We start from the raw sequence: 22,005 nt of genomic DNA on the forward strand, positions 1-22,005 counted from the left end.
TAGCGTATTTGAGACCCGCTCAGCTCAGCGCGTGCCCGAGGGCCGGTTGGCTTTGTTGGGCCAGTTTTAATTCCCCTTTTCTTGCCAGTTTGCCTCTCAGAAAAGCAGAGCACGCCTGCCCGAGCAAAAAACCCTCACGCAGATCTTAGGTCCCAACGGCAAATTTTCACCGAGAGCTACGTGAGAGCACGACCTGGGAACTTCAAGCCTCGGAGCTCCAGCAATTAAGCAGCACGTTACCATCAACAGCCGTTTAGATGCCGGCAGAGCAAGGAGGTTCCCCTACAAGAAAGACAGACGAGTAACCAACAGCTCGGCGTCTTTCCAGAAGGTTCTCAGGAGTTTCCAGATCTCTGCTCGTGTCCTTGTGCTGGAAGTGAAGGGTTTTCGTGCGTGACGAGAGGATCGCGGGTGCTCCTCGTCCCCGTCCCCTCCTATTTTAGGATGATGTGGTAGCTATCATTGGTTTCAGCTGCAAAGGAAGCAAAGCTCGTGAGCTGCCCACGACAGCGAAGGAATCCGCTGGGATGAGCAGATCTGACTCCAAGAAGTACGGAAGGGAAATAATAAATGGAGCCCGGGCACTTACACACCTTTCATGGTGTCAAGAACGAAACAGGATTCATCTTGGAAGTTCTGTATCATCTGAAAGAGGCCAGGAAAGGCAGCTTAGTCTGAGGCTGTATTTAAACACAGCCCTAAGCGAGGGCTTTGTGTCCTGCCACTCAGCAACGGGCATAGATTTTAGGGTACCAAAAGGGCTAGAAGCTGCTCAGGCAGGAGCTCAGCGCTCTGGGAGGCAGGAAAGGCACAAGCCATAAATATTTATTCCTTCCTCCAGAACTGAAGGTCCGAACCAAGAAGCTGAGAGAGAACCCACCAGACTCTGGCATGCAGGTCTGAAAGCAAAGTCCTCCCGCAGCAATTCCCCTCCCCTGATTTTATAGAAGAAAGCCAAGCGTGAAGGAGGGTGCACACGCAGCCCGGACTAGCTCAGGGAGAGCTGTTCACGCCTGATAAACCTCATGGGTTTGAGGAGCCCCCGGCAGCAGAGCAGTGTCCCCAACATCCTTGGTTCTACAGGCTTCAACGATTAACTCCAACCCTTTGGAAAGCGGAGGCGAAGGAGCAGGGCCCTTCCTGAAGACCCACCCAGAGAGGCACCAGCAGAGGCTGGAGCCCCTCTGCTATGGAGACAGGCTGAGAGAGTTGGGGCTGTTCAGCCTGGAGAAGAGAAGGCCCCGGGGAGACCTTCTAGCAGGGAATCCATTCCCCGGGGTCCCTCCACAGCAGAGCTCAGAGCACAATCAGACCCAAGCCAGCATGAAGCAACCCAGCGCCAAGAGGTCAAAAAGAAGGAGGGCCGCAGAGGCCGTTACCTCATCGCTGATCAGCACGTGTATCCCCGTCGGTCCTTGCTTGTAAATCTGGCTGATCTGTTGGGAAGAGATGCTGAAGAGCTGGGCCAGCTTCTCCGTCAGTTCCACCGCCGTCAGCTCCTCCAGATAAATAGCGTGGTACACTGTGAGGGGAAGAATTATTATAAGCCAGACATCGAGCGCAGCTTCGATGCCTACACCGTGGATGCAGAGAAGATCCAGCTAGAGCCACGCACGCTACCGCAGGGATTGGATGCTTAGAGGAGCGCTGCTCTGCCCAGGAACATCAACCTAAAGGTTGAGCGACCTGGGGCTTTTTAGTCTGGAGAAGAGAAGACTGAGAGGGGATCTGATTAATGGGTATAAATAGATGAGGGCTGGGGGTCAAGAGGAAAGGGGCAACCTCTTGTCACTTGTGCCCTGCGATAGGCCAAGGGGCAACGGATGCAAGCTGGAGCACAGGGAGTTCAACCTCACCATGAGGAAGAACTTCTTTACTGTGAGGGTTACAGAGCACTGGGACAGGCTCCCCAGAGAGGTTGTGAAGTCTCCTCCTCTGGAGACTTTCAAGCCCCATCTGGATGCGTTCCTGTGTGACCTGCCCTAGATTGGTCCTGCTCTGGCAGGGGGTTGGACTCGATGATCTCCAGAGGTCCCTTCCAACCCCTGACATTCTACGATTCGATGATCACAGCCCCCTTGGGAAGGGATTGTGCTCGGCCCATCTACCGAGCGTTGCTTTTCAGCAGGTTAAACGCCCGCTCTGCTGCGCCCGACGCACGCAGCTATCACCTTCCCAAGCCCGAGCTGCCTAAATCTACGTGCAACTGCAGCGCATCCGCGGTGTCTGCTCTGGCTACACGGCTGCAGCATCAGCTCTGCAGTAACGTGGCCATCACCAACCTCCTGCAACACTCTCTCTGTATTTACACCCCCCTTGCCCCAAAAAGCTTCTATTATTTCGACTAGCATCAGCCCAGCAGCGTTTTGTACCATTCTTGGGGGTTTTCAATCCCAGCAGGATGGAAACGCCACCTCAGCACCTCCCCAGAGCTCCCCCTTGCTCCCCCAGTCCCATGAGGCAGGTCCTGGGGCGGGGGGGAAGCAAGAGGATCCGAATTGGAGCAGGGCAAGGAAAGGACGAGCCGGTTGCTTTTGCACTTGCCGCTCCAATCACGGAGGTGGATAAAGCGGCGCCTGGCTGCTCCCCGAAATGTAGGTCACTCATTGTTGTCTGGGCAATGCTGGATTCTCGCAGGAGCTATCGTTTGTCGGCTCAGAGCAGGCAACGTGCCGACAGTCAGATTCTGCAGCCGCCCATTTGGTGGGCAAGGAGAAAAAAAATCAGCTGGGTAGAACCAGGGGAAGTAAAAAGGGTTCGCCGCGATCTTTTGGCACCCTTACTGAAGGGGAGCGGGCACAAGCCCTTGGTTTGCCCACAGAGCCTGCAGGAGGGCACAGGCGAGCTCGCACGTGAGCTTCTGCCTCACTGCAGTGAGGAGACACAACGACAGCAGCCAACACGAGGTGCAGCAGCTGAAAACAAACGCTGCACCCTCTCTTCGAGCTGCTGCGCGGGGCTCTGCTAACACAAGCAGCCCTGGCTGCGAGAGGGGCCTTTGGCCAGCCCCAAACCCACCAGGCAGCGGTGTGGGGACGAGGGGAGTGGAGGCAACTGGTGCTGAGCACCCGTGGGCAGGAGCAGTAGGACTGGAAACAGACCCCACCACATTTCTGTTTGCTGAACCCTCCTGTTCAGCAAAAATAACCCTGCTGTTATTTTCCCCCCCGCGCTGTCGGCAGCGACCCAAGCCCACGTGCCCCCAGCCAGGCTTTGAAGCTCTTACCAAAAAAAGTACTGGTTACTGTGTCCCCATCCTCGTGCTTCTGCTGGAGGTCCCTCAGCTGCTGGGACTCCTGACACACGTAGATGGTCAGTCTGGGCCGCACCATCCTACGGACAAAGCAGTGAGTGAAGGTCATGGGATTTGCTCAAGGACATGTCTAGATGTCAACGCTTTGCCAGCGCTCTTCCCTCCCCGGCACCCGCCAAAGAAAAAGAGGAGATGGATGAACTCATCCCATGACACCGAGCTGTGCGGTGCGGTGACACGCTGGAGGGAAGGGGTGACATCCAGAGGGACCTGGACAGGCTGGAGAGCTGGGCCTGTGTGAACTGCATGAAGTTCAACAAGGCCAAGTGCAAGGTCCTGCACGTGGGTCGGGGTGATCCCACGAACAAACACAGGCTGGGTAGAGAATGGATGGAGAGCAGCCCTGAGGAGAAGGACTTGGGGGTGATGGGTGACGAGAAGCTCAACATGAGCAGGAAATGCGTGCCTGCAGCCCAGAAAGCCAACGGTATCCTGGGCTGCATCCCCAGCAGCGTGGCCAGCAGGGCGAGGGAGGGGATTCTGCCCCTCTGCTCCGCTCTCCTGAGACCCCCCCTGCAGTGCTGCGTCCAGCTCTGGGGGCACCAACATCAGAAGGACACGGAGCTGTTGGAGCGAGTCCAGAGGAGGCCACGAAGATGCTCAGAGGGCTGGAGCCCCTCTGCTCTGGAGACAGGCTGAGAGAGCTGGGGCTGTTCAGCCTGGAGAAGAGAAGGCTCCGCAGAGACCTTCTAGCACCTTCCAGCACCTGAAGGGGCTACAGGAAAGCTGGAGAGGGGCTTTTGACAAGGGCATGGAGTGATGGGACAAGGGGGAATGGTTTTAAACTGAAAGAGGGGAGATTGAGATGAGATATTGGGAAGAAATTCTTTGCTGTGAGGGTGGTGAGAGCCTGGCCCAGGTTGCCCAGAGAAGCTGTGGCTGCCCCCTCCCTGGCAGTGTTCAAGGCCAGGTTGGATGGGGCTTGGAGCAACCTGGGCTGGTGGAAGGTGTCCCTGCCTGTGGCAGGGGGGTTGGAACTGGATAGGCTTTAAGGTCCCTTCCAACCCAAATCAGTCTGTGATTCTCTGATCTCAAAGCAAAACCACTGTGGTCGTCCCCATGTTGCTGATGCAGCAAAGGTTTTTGCGAGAAGGGGATGAAGTTGGCATGGGGACGTGGTGCCAACTGGCTACCGAGCAGCTAACGTGGACGGTCCGCTCCTGAGGTCAGAGCAGCCACAGTTCAGACCAAGCTCTGCTGGTAACACACACGCTCCTCCTTCAGAGACTCATTTTGCAGTGCAAATCCAGCAGCGTCTCCCATCCTTCACGCCCTTCTCCCCAGCTCAGCACGACCTCGTCTCCCCGCTATCTCCCGCGCCATCGGAGGCAGCACATTAACCCCCCCGAACGCTTCCCACCCACGCAGCTCTTGCTGCCCTGTATCAAAGACCTGTTTCCCCCCACCAGACCATCCCTCTGGGATACAGCCCACCCTCTGCCTCTCCATCCGGCTGCACCGGCACCTTCTGAAATGCTCCAGCTCAGGCAGGAGGTTGGTTAAACACCAGTCCCTGCTCCTTCAGGGAAAACTGCAAAGGAATATTCCTTCTGGAAAGGTAATTCCTCTGAGAGGCGGTTCAGAGGATGGAAGAAACAAGTACTGTGTCATCAGGATTTTCTGCCTTGTGGCTTGTTTCTCTGACACTCAAAGAATAAGATTATTTCTAACACTTCTCTCCCAAGTGGATTTTCTTCCCCAAATTGTCTCTGGAGTAGTTACCCTGCTGGCTAAGTTATCAAATTTGACTGTAAGAGGTTCAGGAAGGTTAATGAAACTCTTGTTCTCTCTAATAGCAAGAGCCAAGCAAACAGGCTAATCCAAATACAATTTACCTACCAGCCACAATCAGCTTTTAAGCAAACAACATACCGGCCTTTTAATGCGTTGAAGAGCCTGATGCCATCCGCAGGGCCGCAGATCTGAATAACGTCTTCTCTGGTCAGCTTCAGTAAGTCTGCACCTAGAGTTGGAAAAATTAAAAAGAAAGTCACACAATGCAGCTCAAAGTGGCCGGGAGGGGGGGGTGGCTCTGGGAAAATCAATAGGAGATTTTAAAAAACATTTTTATTTGCAATGGTAACAGAATCACAGAATGTCAGGGATTGGAAGGGGCCTCGAAAGATCATCCAGTCCAACCCCCCTGGAGCAGGATTACCTGGATCACGTCACACAGGAACGTGTCCACGTGGGGTTTGAATGTCTCCAGAGAAGGAGACTCCCCACCCTCTCTGGGCAGCCTGTTCCAGTGTTCAGTCCCCCTCACTCTAAAGAAGTTTTTCCTCATGTTTATGTGGAACCTTCTGTGTTCCAGCTTGCACCCGTTGCCTTGCCCCTTGTCCTGTCAAGGGATGTCACTGAGAAGAGCCTGGCTCCATCCTCGTGACACTTGCCCTTTACATATTTATAAACATTAATGAGGTCACCCCTCAGTCTTCTCTTCTCCATGCTAAAGAGACCCAGCTCCCTCAGCCTCTCCTCATAAGGGAGATGTCCCACTCCCTTCATCACCTTCATGGCTCTGCGCTGGACTCTCTCCAGCAGTTCCCTGTCCTTCTTGAACTGAGGGGCCCAGAACTGGACACAATATTCCAGATGCGGCCTCACCAGGGCACAGTAGAGGGGGAGGAGAACCTCTTTTGACCTACTAACCACACCCCAGGATGCCATTGGCCTTCCTAGCCACAAGGGCACATTGCTGGCCCATGGTCATCCTGTAACACAAAGATGGGCTGAGGAGGAAGAGAAGGAGGAGCGGCTCGGCAAGAGAAGGGGTCAGACATGGAGGGGATGTCATAAACCTACCTGAGAAGTTTCGGAAAAGCCGAGAAAAAGTGGAGAAGCGGTTTCGGTGCAGCCACTGCTGGGCTTCCTGGGGCGTGCTGGTGGGCAAGAGGTTCTGCAATGTAGGAAAAGAAGGGTCAGAGCCTCAGAGGTGACGTGGAAGCATTTCCACTGAGGAACGAGCACGGGTCAGCTCTGTCAGTGTTCACAACCACAGTCTTAAATCGAGACCCGAGTGAGCCAGGCTCACAGCACACGCGCACTGAAGGCTGCAGCCAGGGCAGGTTTTGATTTAAACGGCTTCAGAGGGACGGAGAAAGGGGAAGGAAGCAAAAAGTAAAGATCAAGGCAATAAGTCAAGGTCATGGTGAGCCAGAAAAAGCTTGCTCACAGCTCTGCATTGCTGTACTGGCCATTTTTCACCCCCCGTCACCTCTTTTTCCAACTAGGAGTTAAAAAGAAGTTATAACTCCCCAAAACTAGAGCAGTCTCTTCCTCAGCAAACTACAGCCACCCACAAACCCGCTCCATCCCCCCAAAATCCCCTGTTCTGACCTGTGCACCATCCTTACCACAAGCATAAGCTCTGAGGTGTGACTTACATCTGCGATCGGAGGGGGGGGCTCGGGCTGATGGTTTGGAGAGCCATTGCTAGGTTGGGGGGGGGGAAAAAAAGAGCCACGAGAGAGCAGAACATGAGGTTAGCATCGCTCTTCCCCTTCTGGCATGGGATCCCAGCACACAGCAACCACCAAACCCTCCCAAGTCCCATAACCAAGAGCAGCGAAACACAAGGACAGACGGCTACGTGGCTGCGGCAACACCGTCACAGAATCACAGGATCACTCAGGTTGGAAGAGCCCTCTGGGATCATCGAGTCCAACCATGGCCCTGACACCACCATGGCAACTAGACCAGGGCACTCAGTGCCATGGCCAGTCTTTCCTTAAACCCCTCCAGAGATGGGGACTCCACCACCTCCCTGGGCAGCCCCTTCCAGTGTCTAATGACCCTTGTGAGAAGAAATGCTTCCTCATGTCCAACCTGACCCTCCCCTGGCCAAGCTTGAGGCTGTGTCCTCTTGTCCTGGCGCTGGTTGCCTGGGAGAAGAGGCCGACTCCCACCCCGCTCCAACCTCCCTTCAGGTAGTTGTAGACTGCACTAAGGTCACCTCTGAGCCTCCTCTTCTCCAGGCTAAACACCCCCAGCTCCCTCAGCCGTTCCTCACAGGTCAGACCCTCCAGATCCTTCCCCACCTTGGTCGCCCTCCTCTGCACTCGCTCCAACACCTCAACATCTCTCTTGAAGTGCAGGGCCCAGAACTGGACACAGGATTCAAGGTGTGGCCTCACCAGTGCCGAGTACAGAGGGACGATCCCTTCCCCAGACCGACTGGCCACACTATTCCTACAAGAGGACAGGAAGCCATTGGCCACCTTGGCCACCTGGGCACACTGCTGGCTCACGTTCAGCCGCTGGCGATCAGCACCCCCAGGGCTCTCTCTAACCACTCTTCCCCCAGCGTGTAGCACTGCGGGGGGTTGGTGTGGCCCAAGTGTCAGACCTGGCCCTTGTTCTTGTTGAACCTCACGCCGTTGGTCTCGGCTCATCTACCCAACCTGTCCAGACCCCTCTGCAGACCCTTCCTGCCCTCCAGCAGATCCACACTCCCACCCAGCTTGGGGTCAGCTGCACATTCACTGAGGGTGCCCTCGATCCCTACATCTGGATCATCTATAAAGATATTGAACAGCACCAGCCCCAGAACTGAGCCCTGGGGAACACCGCTAGTGACCGGCACCAGTTGGACTTTGCCCCATTCCTCACCACTCTCTGGGCCAGTTTTTAACCCACCCAAGAGTCCACCCATCCAAGCTCCAGGCAGCCAGTTTGTCTGGGAGGATGCTGGGGGAGACAGTGTCGAATGCCTTACTCAAGTCTAGATGGACTCCATCCACAGCCCTGCCCTCCTCTGCTGAGCGGGTCACTTGGGCATAGAAGGAGATCAGGTTGCTGATCTTAGGCTGCTTCCACCTCCTTGTACACCTTGGAACCAGGCCCTTCCTTTCGCTAGCGGTCACGGCCAGCTCAGACACATCAATCTCTCGTGCAAGGCAGAAATCGAGAGCCAGCCGGTCTCTTCTGCGGACTTACCCTTCGCCGATGGAAAAACTGCTGTGGGAACTGTTGAAGCCAGGGGACGGCGCGTTATTGACATATGTTATCTCCGGCCAGGGAGAACACTGGAAAGGAAAACCCAGAAGAGTCAGAGGATCCAGAAGGTCCTGCACGTGGGTCGGGGCAATTCCAAGCACAAACACAGGCTGGGCAGAGAAGGGAGTGAGAGCAGCCCTGAGGAGAAGGACTTCGGGGTGATGGGTGACGGGAAGCTCACCATGAGCTGGCAACGTGCACTCGCAGCCCAGAAAGCCAACAGTATCCTGGGCTGCATCCCCAGCAGCTTGGCCAGCAGGGCGAGGGAGGGGATTCTGCCCCTCTGCTCCGCTCTCGGGAGACCCCCCCTGCAGTGCTGCGTCCAGCTCTGGGGCCCCCAACAGCAGAAGGACACGGAGCTGTTGGAGCGAGTCCAGAGGAGGCCACGAAGACGCTCAGAGGGCTGGAGCCCCTCTGCTCTGGAGACAGGCTGAGAGAGCTGGGGCTGTTCAGCCTGGAGAAGAGAAGGCTCCGCAGAGACCTTCTAGCACCGTCCAGCACCTGAAGGGGCTACAGGAAAGTTGGAGAGGGGCTTTTGACAAGGGCATGGAGTGATGGGACGAGGGGGAAGGGTTTTAAACTGAAAGAGGGGAGATTGAGATGAGATATTGGGAAGAAATTCTTTGCTGTGAGGGTGATGAGACCCTGGCCCAGGTTGCCCAGAGAAGCTATGGCTGCCCCCTCCCTGGCAGTGTTCAAGACCAAGCTGGATGGGGCTTGGAGCAACCTGGTCTGGTGGAAGATGTCCCTGCCTGTGGCAGGGGGGTTGGAACGAGATGGGCTTTTAGGTCTCTTCCAACCCAAACCTTTCTATGATTGCTCAGAAGTAGCGCACACGCCTGCTCTGGTCAGCACAGGTTAACAGCTCTTCGCTGACCGACAACCGACTACAAAACAGAATTGAAGCAGGGGGTTAAGAGAAGCCACGACCAGTTCACTGCAGCCGGTCACAAAGCTCCAGTTTAGTGATTCTTCATCTCAAAAGGCCAAAAGTCACAAAATTCAAATGCAGGGAGATCTTGTAGAAAGAGGTAAAAATCTTTTATTAGGTGATCTATGATAGTAGGGAAAAAAAACATCGCGCTTCTAAGCACAAGAGCCCTTTTTTAGGTCTAGTAGGAAACAACCTCCTCTGCCTACAAAATTTATCTTGCAGCTATTGACAACTCGGCTAAACGTTTCACAGCAGAACAGCCGGTTCCTTGCCACCTGCGAGCAAGGTTAAACCAGGCTTTGTTAAAACAACGCCGCCAGCTGCTGCACGAAAGAGCACCCACCTCTGTGAGTATCGTCGTTTCGTAGGAGGGCTGGTATTTCTCCTTCTCGTGAGGCGTTCGCTTCTCCATCTTCTCCCTGTCCGTCTTCTGCTTCCGATCAGCTCCTTTGGGCTGGAAAAGAGATATTGCTGTGAGAACAGGGAGGGCGGCAGCGGGCGGTGCAAGAACCAGCAAAGGCGACTCATCCTACTGCCCCACTTGGTACTTTACAGAGAGGGAGAAGGAAGAGAGCTGGGACTATCTGCACGGAGAATTAACTACAGCGACAGCATCGCTGCTGGAAGAACCCCAATATCTTGATCTACCCACGCCCCTAAAATAGGGCCCAGAACATCTGAGCAAGGAGGTGAAACATTTTCTGGAATAAACTTCTCCCGACAGCATCCGTTGGCTCTAAGGGGACAAAGGCCAGTTTTTGGTGTCACGTATCTGAGCTGTGTCTTCTGCACCTTCATCGACCCTTTGAGAGGCGGCATTTCAGTGGCACAAAGTGCACGGGAACACAAGAGCGCTCAATTGCGTCCTTGCCTTTGCCACGACCTTGAAAAAACCTGCACTTTCTCATACGTGAGATGAAGATGATTTTACTCGCTGCCTTTATCAAATGCTCAAAGCCCTGGGGAAAGCAGCAAGTAACACGCTGGAGGGAAGGGGTGACATCCAGAGGGACCTGGACAGGCTGGAGAGCTGGGCCTGTGCGAACCACATGAAGTTCAACAAGGCCAAGTGCAAGGTCCTGCACGTGGGTCGGGGCGATCCCAAGCACAAACACAGGCTGGGAGGAGAATGGATTGAGAGCAGCTCTGAGGAGAAGGACTTAGGGGTGATGGGTGACAAGAAGCTCACCATGAGCCGGCAACGTGCGCTCGCAGCCCAAAGCCAACGGCATCCTGGGCTGCATCCCCAGCAGCGTGGCCAGCAGGGCGAGGGAGGGGATTCTGCCCCTCTGCTCCGCTCTCCTGAGACCCCCCCTGCAGTGCTGCGTCCAGCTCTGGGGCCCCAACAGAAGAAGGACACGGAGCTGTTGGAGTGAGTCCAGAGGAGGCCACGAAGAAAAGGAGGCTGAAGGGAGACCTTCTCGCTCTCTACAACTGCCTGAAAGGAGGGTGTAGTGAGGGGGGGGGTCGGTCTCTTCTCCCAAGGAACAAGCGACAGGATGAGAGGAAACAGCCTCAAGTTGCCCCAGGAGAGGTTTAGATTGGAGATCAGGGACAATTTCTTCCTCAAAGGGTTGTCAAGCGTTGGAACAGGCTGCCCAGGGCAGTGGTGGAGTCCCCATCCGTGGGGGGATCTAAAAGCCGTGTAGATGTGGTGCTGAGGGCCATGGGTTAGTGGTGGCCTTGGCAGTGCTGGGTTAAGGGTTGGACTCAATGATCCTAAAGGTCCTTCCCAACCAAAACCATTCTGTGATTCTAAGACTAAACATGGGAGGTTTCAGACTGAGGCAACACAACCCGTGTTCTCCCTGTACATTGTTCTTGGCTTACTGGTTTTGTAGCCTCAACAGCATCTGGACTTGATCGACAGAGAGGAACCAGGGAGAGAGAGGTAACAGAAGACCAGAAGGACCAGGAGGTCCTTTTGCTGGCAAGGTCTGTCACAGTCCTGCCCCTGTGACGTTCACTGGGGCGGCAGTGTGACTGGGGACAGACTCCCAGTTTGTTTCCTAGCAGGGAAAGGCCACCAACGGGCCGAGGTACCTTGAAGACCTTGATCTGGCAGCTGGCAGAGTGCAGGTGCTCCGTGTACTCCCCGTTCTCGTTCTCCTTGAACGTGTCTATCTGGACGCGAAAGGGCACCCCCTTCTCTCCTCCGTGCTTCCGCATGGTGAACTCCGTGCTGATACAGTGAACCTGGGGGAAGGGAAGGCACCCTGAGCTCATGAATCCTGCTCCAAACTCCCCATTCCCCTCGTGGGAGCCAGGACAGCACCAAGGTAAAGGGCAGCCCAGTGAGAAGGCTGAAGGAACAGAGTTGGGATGGGATCCCACCATGTACCCCCAGCATTAAGGAGTTAAGGGGACGCCACAGCAGAGGTGGAGCCACATTCTTCCAACAAGTTTTGCAACCTCTTAATGCTACAAGCCAGCCCCGGAGCAGCAGGGCACAGAGTTTGGCTGCACCAGCCTCCAGGCGCTGCAGCCTGTGTGTTCTAGGCGGGAGGGTCAGACTTCCCAGAGGTATTTTAGGCAGTTGGCGACATGTGCAAAAGCATCTGGGGCCCCCAACATCAGAAGGACATGGAGCTGTTGGAGCGAGTCCAGAGGAGGCCACGAAGGTGCTCAGAGGGCTGGAGCACCTCTGCTCTGGAGACAGGCTGAGAGAGCTGGGGCTGTTCAGCCTGGAGAAGAGAAGGCTCTGGGGAGACCTTCTAGCACCTTCCAGCGCCTGAAGGGGCTACAGGAAAGCTGGAGAGGGGCTTTTGACAAGGGCATGGAGTGATGGGATGAGGGGGAGCGGTTTTAACCTGAAAGAGGGGAGATTGAGATGAGATATTGGGAAGAAATTGTTTGCTGTGAGGGTGGTGAGACCCTGGCCCAGGTTGCCCAGAGAAGCTGTGGCTGCCCCCTCCCTGGCAGTGTTCAAGGCCAGGTTGGATGGGGCTTGGAGCAACCTGGGCTGGTGGAAGGTGTCCCTGCCTGTGGCAGGGGGGTTGGAACTAGATGGTCCCTTCGAACCCAAACCATTCTCTGATCTTATGGTCTAAGCAAGACAGTGACCCAAACCACAAAATCAGTGGGACCTAAACCACCACAGAAATGTGTAAAACAACTTCTTGGTGGCCAACTGTGCCTCGCTAGTGCGTGAACTGCTGCTCTCTTGCACTGCTTGAAGCAGGAGGTGGGGTGTATTTTAGTTGACATCCTTCTACCACCGTAGCATCTGGCTGCGATTTCAGTTCTCCGAGTTAAAAAAAAGCATCTTCTTCCCCCTTGGAAAATGCATTTTTTCCCCTAGACCCTCACAACAGGAGGTTCCCCACTTCTCTTTTACCTGGATAAACACAGAAGTCCTCTTTGAAGGGTCCCACAGAAACTCCACTGTATTGAGCTGGGTTGGGTTTGCTCTAGGGTCGATGATGCCCACGGACATGGGGATATCTGTAGGGGCACATATGGAGAACAAGCTGTGGTTTGTAGCAAGAGGAGAAGGAAGAGGTTCACAGGGAACATATGGAAGAACCAATCACGTCTCTCAAACCACAGAATCGTGACAGCATTTTGTCCCTTAAAGTCAAGGGACTGGGAGTCCGGGTGGAGGCACTTCAGGCACCCACATGCCCTCCAGCCCCAGCCAAGGTGCTGCCCTGGGGACTCACCTATGTCCAGTATCCTGTCCCCAGGCCTGTTCCACCGCCAGCCCTCCAGCTGCTGATGCTCTGTGTACTGCAGCCGTCGGTCATGAAACACCACCCGGAATATGCTCTAGAGAGGAGAAACAGTCAGTGCCTGGGGCTGCACCAGGGAACTTGGTGGTCTTCAAGCTGCGAGGCATGTCCCAGTGCGAGAAAAGGGGCAGAGAGGGGAGCAGAGGAGCCTGAAGGCTTCAGGAAGAAGCCAAAGCAATAAAAGAAAGTCCAGATGGACCCTTGGGACAGAAGCGTGAAGGCTGCAGCTCATCCTTCCCGAACACTAAGAGATCAATCGCCTCTTGGCTTGACCCCAGGCCCCATTAGACTGGCTGGATGGACACCACCAGCCAGGCTGGTCTCACCAAGGTGGGAGAAGAGGAAAGAGAAAATAAACCCCCAACCAAGCCAGACCCATCCTACACACGCTGTCATGGAGGCTGCTGCAGGAACCTGGCTTGCTGCTCCCTACGGCAGGCGATGGCCCCAGCTGGACCCCTGTACGCGCACTCCCTGCTTACCTTCACCAGTTTCCCATTGATCTCCGGCAGCTCCCCGATTTTCCTGTTGTCCAGCATCCGGATTTCATAGGACTGTCCTGGGGGAAAGATGATGAGGGCACCTCGTGGTTAGTCACATAATCCCAGACTGGTTGGGGTCGGAAGGGACCTCTGGAGATCACCCACCCCAACCCCTGCCCAAGCAGGTCACCCAGAGCACGTTGCACAGGGTTGCGTCCAGGCGGGGTTTGAATATCTCCAGAGAAGGAGCCTCCCCACCCTCCCTGGGCAGCCTGTGCCAGGGCTCTGGCACCCTTCAAGACAAGAAGTTTTTCCTCATATTCAGGTGGAACTTCCCATGTCTCAGTTTGTGCCCGTTGCCCCTTGTCCTGGTGCTGGGCACCACTGAGAAGAGTCTGGCCCCATCCCCTTGACACCCACCCTGAGGTATTTGTCAGCATTGATAAGATCCCCCCTCAGTCTGCTCTTCTCCAGCTGAACAGCCCCAGCTCCCTCAGCCTCTCCTCGCAGCAGAGATGCTCCAGCCCTCTGACCATCTCCGTACCCCTCCGCTGGACTCTCTCCAGTAGCTCCTTGTCTTTCTGGAACTGGGGGGCCCAGAACTGGGCACAGTTACTCCAGGTGTGGCCTCACCAGGGCAGTGTAGAGGGGGAGGAGAACCTCCCTTGATCTGTTGGCCACACTCTTCCTCATGCAACCCAGGACACCATTGGCCTTCCTGGCCCCAAAGGCTCATTGTTGGCTCATGGGGAACTTGTCCACCAGACTGAGAGGGACTTTTGACAAGGGCATGGAGTGACAAGACGAGGGGGAACAGTTTTAAACTGAAAGAGGGGAGATTGAGATGAGATATTGGGAAGAAATTCTTTGCTGTGAGGGTGGTGAGACCCTGGCCCAGGTTGCCCAGAGAAGCTGTAGCTGCCCCCTCCCTGGCAGTGCTCAAGGCCAGGTTGGATGGGGCTGGGAGCAACCTGGTCTGGTGGAAGGTGTCCCTGCCCGTGGCAGGGGGTTGGAACGAGATGGGCTTTAAGGTCCCTCCCAACCCAAACCAGTCTGTGATTCTATGACTCCCAGGTCCTTCTCTGCAGAGCTGCTTTCCAGCAGGCCAACCCCCAACCTGTCCTGGTATGTGGGGTTGTTCCTCCTGAGGTGCAGGACCCTACACTTGCCTTGATGAATTTCAACATCTCGGGGACGGACCTTCGCTGCTGCCCCTCCTCTGGCATTCTGACGTCTTTTTCTGCCACTCCAGACGTGCCACTTGATCTTCTCATCATGTTTTAGTGAGGGGTCATACGAGCACAAGCCATTAAAGCCACAGCCCTAACGCCCCTCTCCAGGAAGAGAGAATCCTCCCCCTTCCCACAGCAGGACTTTCCAGGAATTACCCTTATTAACCCAAGAACAAGAACGGGGAAGAAATCGATTACACAAGCTTCATCTTGGCCTTTGGTCGCCAACCCTGATCTTCCAGTTCTACTTGAAAGCAGAGGGTACAGCTTGAACCTGTAAAACGCATCCCCTGCAGAGCACCCCCAGCACGGATACACCCGTTAACCACCTTACGTCACACAGATTTTAATTAGAATCATAGAATCGTTTGGTTGGGAAGGACCTTTAAGGTCATCGAGTCCAACCCTTAACCCAGCGCTGCCAAGGCCACCACTAACCCATGGCCCTCAGCACCACATCTACACGGCTTTTAAATCCCCCCACGGATGGGGACTCCACCACTGCCCTGGGCAGCCTGTTCCAGTGCTTGACAACCCTTTGGGGGAAGAAATTGTCCCTGATCTCCAACCTAAACCTCCCCTGGGGCAACTTGAGGCCATTTCCTCTTGTTCCTTGGGAGAAGAGACCGACCCCCCCTCGCTACACCCTCCTTTCAGGCAGTTGTAGAGAGCGAGAAGGTCTCCCCTCAGCCTCCTTTTCTCCACGCTAAACACCCCCAGCTCCCTCAGCCGCTCCTCACAAGCTCTCCAGACCCTTCTCCTTGTGCTCCAGACCCTTCACCACCTTCACTGCCCTTCTCTGGACTCGCTCCAGCACCTCAAGGTCTTTCTTGTAGTGAGGGGCCCAAAACCGCACCCAGGATTCGAGGTGCGGCCTCACCAGTGCCGAGTACAGGGGAATCCTGAAATCAGGTTCAACCCTACAAGCGATTCACGCCGTCGCCGTAAGCAGAGGGTGGGCACCAAGACGAAGGAAGCAGCCCTTCCACACAGGAGCAATCTGGGGTTTACTATCGAGGCGCTTTCCATGCCCAAAGGCACAATTTTATTTTTTTAAAGAGTGTTTAGACGAGGTGCACACAGCCCACGGAGGGGACGGGGGCTCCTCTCACCTTGGTTGAGGTAGGTGAGCGTTTCGTCGTGGAGCTTGACGGCGGGGGACGTGGCGGCGCACAGCACGTACTGGAAAGGCAGGATTTTGTTCTCGTTTTCAGGAGGCAAACTCGACTCTTCCTGCTTGAAGATGGGCAGGGCGAGGACGTCGCTGCGAAGAGATTTGTCAGACAGATTCATTTCAGCTCTGGCTACAGAGAGACGATGCGGTTGGGATTTAGTTCCTCCTCCTAGGAAGAGCTTTGAGCTTTTTTTAGTTTAAAAAAAAAAAAACCCCACATACGCTGACATCTCTCTGCAGAACTGCAAAGGAGCATTAAAGCAGACATGAGACGAGGGCCTGACAACTGCTCTTGCTAAAGCTTTTTTCAAGTTCGGCTCCCCATCCACCCAAAACCCACACATTTATTGCTTCAAAGCGACGAGACGACAGAGTCTGTGTCTCAGACCAAAGCCCAGCTCCTCCGGCTACGCGACGCCGGCGCCACTCGGGCGTCAAAGACAGACACGGGCAGAACGACACCCACGTCGTGCTGATAAACACCCGTCCTCTTCCTCGTGGCACCAGCAAACCGGTCCCTAACCCTTCCCCCTGCTCCTTTCCTCATTTACCCTCCAGGAGAGGCTTGGCAGGAATTTGAAGTCTTGCTCAGGTCAAGGTCACCAATTTTTTTTGCCATCCCCTCTTCTGTGCTTGTAAAAGCCCCTCCCCGTCCGGCGAACAGGGGTTCAGCTGAGGGAGAGGCAGAGATGGAGGGACGCCCGGTCAGGGCACCAAACCCCCCCTCCCACAGCCATAACCTGCTGCACGACTCGCACAAGTACCTCGGTGGAGCAGATCCCGCGAGCTCTGACATGGAAAGAGCCCTTCTGGCACGAAGGTGGAGCCCCAGCTTTCCCCAAACTCACCGAGCCCCCAGACCCAAGAACCCTTTGTGCTGGGCACCACGCAACCAGCCAGCCCTGAGCCAAACCCAAGAGCTTGGGATGCCCACGGAGGGCAGAAGATGCTGCACAGCCCATGTTGTGGGTCCTCAATGCCACGGGACGTGGGAGAAACCAGACCGAGGTTTCTGAGACAACCATGGGCACCTCTTTTATACCTTACAGGTCTGCCTCTTGCTGAAAGCTGCCCTGGAGAAGAGAAGGCTCCAGGGAGACCTTCTAGCACCTTCCAGCACCTGAAGGGGCTACAGGAAAGCTGGAGAGGGGCTTTTGACAAGGGCATGGAGTGATGGGACGAGGGGGAAGGGTTTTAAACTGAAAGAGGGGAGATTGAGATGAGATATTGGGAAGAAATTGTTTGCTGTGAGGGTGGTGAGAGCCTGGCCCAGGTTGCCCAGAGAAGCTGTGGCTGCCCCCTCCCTGGCAGTGTTCAAGGGCAGGTTGGATGGGGCTTGGAGCAACCTGGTCTGGTGGAAGGTGTCCCTGCCTGTGGCAGGGCGGTTGGGACTGGATGGGCTTTAAGGTCCCTTCAACCCAAACCAGTCTGTGATTCTGTGATTCTATGACTCCTGCCCGGCCTACGTTTAACGATAGGAGGAACTGCCCTGGGGAGCCATCAGGATGGCTTCACCACAAATCCTTGACCTTCAGCAGCCCAAGCACCTTCCTGGCTATCAGGTGGTGACTTATACAGGAGCTCATCAGAACCACAGAATCACTGAGGTTGGAAGAGCCCTCTGGGCTCATCGAGTCCAACCATGGCCCTGACACCACCATGGCAACTAGACCAGGGCACTAAGTGCCATGGCCAGTCTTGTCTTAAACCCCTCCAGAGATGGGGACTCCACCACCTCCCTGGGCAGCCCCTTCCAGTGTCTAATGACCCTTGCTGAGAAGAAATGCTTCCTCATGTCCAATCTGAACCTCCCCTGGCCAAGCTTGAGGCTGTGTCCTCTTGTCCTGTCGCTGGTTGCCTGGGAGAAGAGACTGACCCCACGTCGCTACACCCTCCTTTCAGGTAGTTGTAAAGAGCAAAAAGGTCTCCCCTTAGTCTCCTTTTTCATCCTCAAAAAGTCACAAGGCAACAAAAACTTGCCAAATAACGTTAACTTAAAAAACATCAGCAACACCCCTGAGCGTACAGAAACATATTTCATAGAAATTATTGCAGACGCTGACTCCCAGCCGTCGTTCTGAGCCGTAACAACAGCCAAGAGCAGTTACTCTGCAGTGCATAAACCAGATCATCCTCCCACCCGTCCGTACGAGCAGAGCCCGGGCAAACGCACTTGAGCACGGCCGTGACCGCAGAGCTGCGGATGAGCTGCTGGGGCCACCCCAGCACCATCCCACTGCCCCCGGGTGAAGTGTGGCACGGGGACAGAGCTATTCGGGTCCCTTTGAAGGGCAGCAGCGAAGCACTAAGCCCTGATGAAGAGTCAAGTCACCTTCCTCTCCCGTTACAGGCTCCTGGGCCTCGGCTGCTCAGGGAAGGAAGGAGGAGTTAAATCAGCTTTTCTTTCTCCTTTAGTTGAACATTAAAAACCTTTCCCAAGAAAAAACTGGACTTATCTGGCCAAATACCAGCTCCCACCCTAAGCGGGGTTTAACCCTTTGGTCTCAAGAGCCCAAATATCCACCCTCCCTCCAGCGCTGTGCAAGTACCACCCATCACCGCTGGCCAAACCCGCGCGGGAGAGCCCTTCCCCGCCCCAATCCCAATTTATTTGACATCACACAGAGCCGCGTGGATGCTCCGGGCTCGGCATCAAGGCACGTGTACGCAATTAGGCAAATTACACAACCCGGAGGACGGGCGTCCCCGCAGCTCCATCTCACGAGCAGAGGAATGGACGATGGGTTTTAGCTTGACCGAGGCAAGTCTACACGTTAGGATGATCTCTACTCCTCTCTCGTGAGACCCCCCCTGCAGTGCGGCGTCCAGCTCTGGGACCCCCAACATCGGACACAGAGCTGTTGGAGCGAGTCCAGAGGAGGCCACGGAGATGCTCAGAGGGCTGGAGCCCCTCTGCTCTGGAGACAGGCTGAGAGAGCTGGGGCTGTTCAGCCTGGAGAAGAGAAGGCTCCAGGGAGACCTTCTAGCACCTTCCAGTGCCTGAAGGGGCTACAGGAAAGCTGGAGAGGGACTTTTGACAAGGGCATGGAGTGATGGGATGAGGGGGGAACGGTTTTAAACTGAAAGAGGGGAGACTGAGATGAGATATTGGGAAGAAATTCTTTGCTGTGAGGGTGGTGAGAGCCTGGCCCAAGTTGCCCAGAGAAGCTGTGGCTGCCCCCTCCCTGGCAGTGTTCAAGGCCAGGTTGGATGGGGCTTGGAGCAACCTGGGCTGGTGGAAGGTGTCCCTGCCCGTGGCAGGGGGGTTGGAACTGGATGGGCTTTAAGGTCCCTTCCAACCCAAACCATCCGTGATTCAATGATTCTACGATCCACGACACCTTCGCTCACCCACTCTGAGGGAAGCGTGTGTGCCTGGGACCCCTCGCCCAAAATGAAGGTGAAAGGGGAGGTAAAGGAGCTTTGAAGCTTCACGACTCCCATCCCAAAGCAAAGCTGGACCTCCCTGGCACGCGTTAAATTGGAAACTCATTCCCTCCGTCCCCATCAAAGTTAATGAAGGAGGAATCCCTCCTCCGAAAAGCTGCTGGTCACAGCGCTCCATTCCTGTTGCTCCCTCCGAGCTTGCTCGCCCTTGGGACTTTGTCACTCAAGGTTTGGGTTTGTTTTTTTCCCCCCCAAGTGCTGCAGTTAAACAAACCCCAAAGGTTGTGACAGATCCCAACGGCGGTCAGGGATAACACTGAGAAGGTGCCGGCTCTCCTTGTCCCTGGAAGGAAGGAGGGACGGAGGCTGGATGAGAAGAGCTGCTCCTCCACTGCCTCCGGAAAAGGGCAGTGGGTGGAAGCTGCTTCCCAGCCCATTCTTACCGTGAGCAATCACCCCATGGGTCATTTTTCATTCTGACATTTACCATTTCCAACCACAGATCCCTCAGAAAGCCCCAGTCTTGCCTCAAGGCGTCCTCCCACACAGGGAGGAGAGGCCAGGGACACCTTGGAGTATTTATTGGGACACTTTCTGTCTGCTTCCTCCAGCTTCACACCTCCAAGCCAGCCTTCCCCGAGCATCTCAGCCGCCTTCTCCACCCGGCTCCCCAATGCTGCATCTCTCCCGTTCCTCCTCTGCAAGGCTGAACCTCAGCCCCAACCTCCAGACCCTTCTTCACCGCCCGCCTGAGTGCCCAGCTCCTGCCCCGAGTCTGCGGGGAGGGATCCAGCTCACCCTCCCTCCTTGCTTCCAGCCGAGGGGGAAGGCAGGATGAAAACGAGCGGGACAGAAGCCGCATCTGAAACAATAAAGCTCTTGCCCCAAATCATGGAATCGTTTGGTTGGGAAGGACCTTTAACATCATCGAGTCCAACCATTACCCCAGCACTGCCAAGGCCACCACTAAACCACGTCCCTCAGCACCACATCTACACGGCTTTTAAATCCCCCCAGGGATGGGGACTCCACCACTGCCCTGGGCAGCCTGTTCCAACGCTTGACAACCCTTTTGGGGAAGAAATTGTCCCTGATCTCCAACCTAAACCTCCCCTGGGGCAACTTGAGGCCGGTTCCTCTCATCCTGTCACTTGTTACCTGGGAGAAGAGACCAACCCCCACTTCGCTACACCCTCCTTTCAGGCAGTTGTAGAGAGCGAGAAGGTCTCCCCTCAGCCTCCTTTTCTCCAGGCTAAACACCCCCAGGTCCCTCAGCCGCTCCTCATCAGACACCAAAATCACACCAAAGGAGCTCGCTCGCCGACGGCACCGGATCCGCACCGGCCCAGGATGGAGCTGACTAATCAAGGACCACGGCAGGGAAACGCGTGGCCGCACACAGATCTCCCCCATCCAGCCCAACCCCTCATCCACAGGTTACGCTTCCCTGGTACAACTCCCGCAGCCAGAACCGAGGCGATCCCGGCTCTCCAAGGCCAAGCACCACGCACCCCTTCGGCCTCGCCGCTGCGCGGAGGCAGCGAAGTGAGCTGGGACCCATCTCCGCAGCACAGGCCACGTACTTGTGCAACATGGTTTGAGCATCCGACACTACGAGGTCCCGATCCCTGCAGTGGTACACGGGGTGTTTCACCTCCTGGGGTTCCCGCTCCTCTCCTTCGCTCCTGGTTTAGCTCAGAGTCAGAAGGACAGAGCTGGTGTGACCCCAAAACCCACACTTGGCGTCCCTCCAAGAGGGTAATTATTTAGGGCTCCCAAGGTGATGGTTGTATGGTGCATAAACCCAAAGCAACCGGCCACAGGCTCTTCTAAGCAGCAGCAGAGAAGCGTGGGACGAACGCTGGGTGATGCAGCCACAGTTTGAGGACATCAGGAGGCCAAAGACCTCACACCCTCCTGCACATCCCCCTCCCTGAAACGGCCGCCCAGCGAGCCCCCAAAGCCCCGAGTGGCCAACCGGCTCTTTGCCACCACGACTCCACCCCAAGTGGCCACCACCACGTCCCAGGGTCGGTGCCAGAGCTGCGTGTGACACCGTGGCCACTGAATCTGCTGCCAAGCACCTCAGTCCCCCGCCCAGAGCCTCCCCTCAGGGCACCCAGCCCCTCTCCCAGCTGCAGGATGGACCCTTTCGGGTGCTCGCAGCCACCCACCTACCTCATGCTGTAGGCCCCGGCGCCCAGCTCCTGCCCGATACCCGACAGGCTGGCGTCGAAGTCCTGCACGAGCCCGGACTCGATCACCTCGTCGGCCAGCGGCAGCTTGAGGGCCCAGGCCATCCTCAGCCAGCGGCGCGGGGCGCGAGCCCCCGGCGAGGGGGCCGCCTCCCCCGTGGAGGAGGGCAGCGCTGGGGGCTCCTCGGCGGGCGCCCCGCTGCGTCGCCCCTCGCAGCCGAGAGGGAAGCTCGCTCCTCGAAGGGGGTTCACCTGCACTCCCCCCCCCCTTCTCCTGGGGGCACCTTCTCCTGGGCTGGCTAACTTGGGGGACCCCAAGACCCCCCCCAAACACACAGCCACCCCCTCAGGCTGCTGCGCCCCCCCGAACCCTTCAAATCCCCCTCCCAAGGGGCTGCGTGAGCCCCCAGCACCCCAAGACCTACAGACACCCCCGAGGGGGCCTCGCTCTCCGGGGACACCCACCCTCCTTAGACGCCCCCTCCCACGGGACTGCACCCCCAGGGGACCCCAAGCTGTACTGACCCCCCCAACGAGGGGCTGCACCCTCAGGGGACCC

The 22,005-nt window shown here is 56.1% G+C and overlaps 1 protein-coding gene across 2 annotated transcripts; it reads right to left on the reverse strand.

Annotated features, from left to right (window-relative positions):
* Positions 1 to 21,787, reverse strand: TFCP2 (transcription factor CP2). Of its 2 annotated transcripts, none has more exons than XM_068409945.1 (15): positions 21,430 to 21,787; positions 15,803 to 15,954; positions 13,459 to 13,535; positions 12,908 to 13,013; positions 12,583 to 12,689; positions 11,289 to 11,441; positions 9,589 to 9,699; positions 8,252 to 8,340; positions 6,670 to 6,748; positions 6,119 to 6,212; positions 5,186 to 5,276; positions 3,227 to 3,333; positions 1,380 to 1,522; positions 594 to 645; positions 1 to 472 (listed from the first exon to the last, which is right to left on the reverse strand). In XM_068409945.1, the coding sequence occupies exons 1-15, from the start codon at positions 21,549 to 21,551 to the stop codon at positions 435 to 437; spliced, it is 1,521 nt and encodes a 506-aa protein (XP_068266046.1). In that variant the 5' UTR covers positions 21,552 to 21,787; the 3' UTR covers positions 1 to 434. The 2 variants fall into 2 exon arrangements, with proteins under 2 accessions (XP_068266046.1, XP_068266047.1); XM_068409946.1 differs by having other exon boundaries at positions 6,700 to 6,748; positions 21,430 to 21,786.
* Between the last annotated feature and the right edge of the window lie 218 nt (positions 21,788 to 22,005).

Source organism: Nyctibius grandis, chromosome 11 (assembly GCF_013368605.1).
Source record: "Nyctibius grandis isolate bNycGra1 chromosome 11, bNycGra1.pri, whole genome shotgun sequence".
In the NCBI taxonomy this organism is placed as follows: domain Eukaryota; kingdom Metazoa; phylum Chordata; class Aves; order Nyctibiiformes; family Nyctibiidae; genus Nyctibius; species Nyctibius grandis.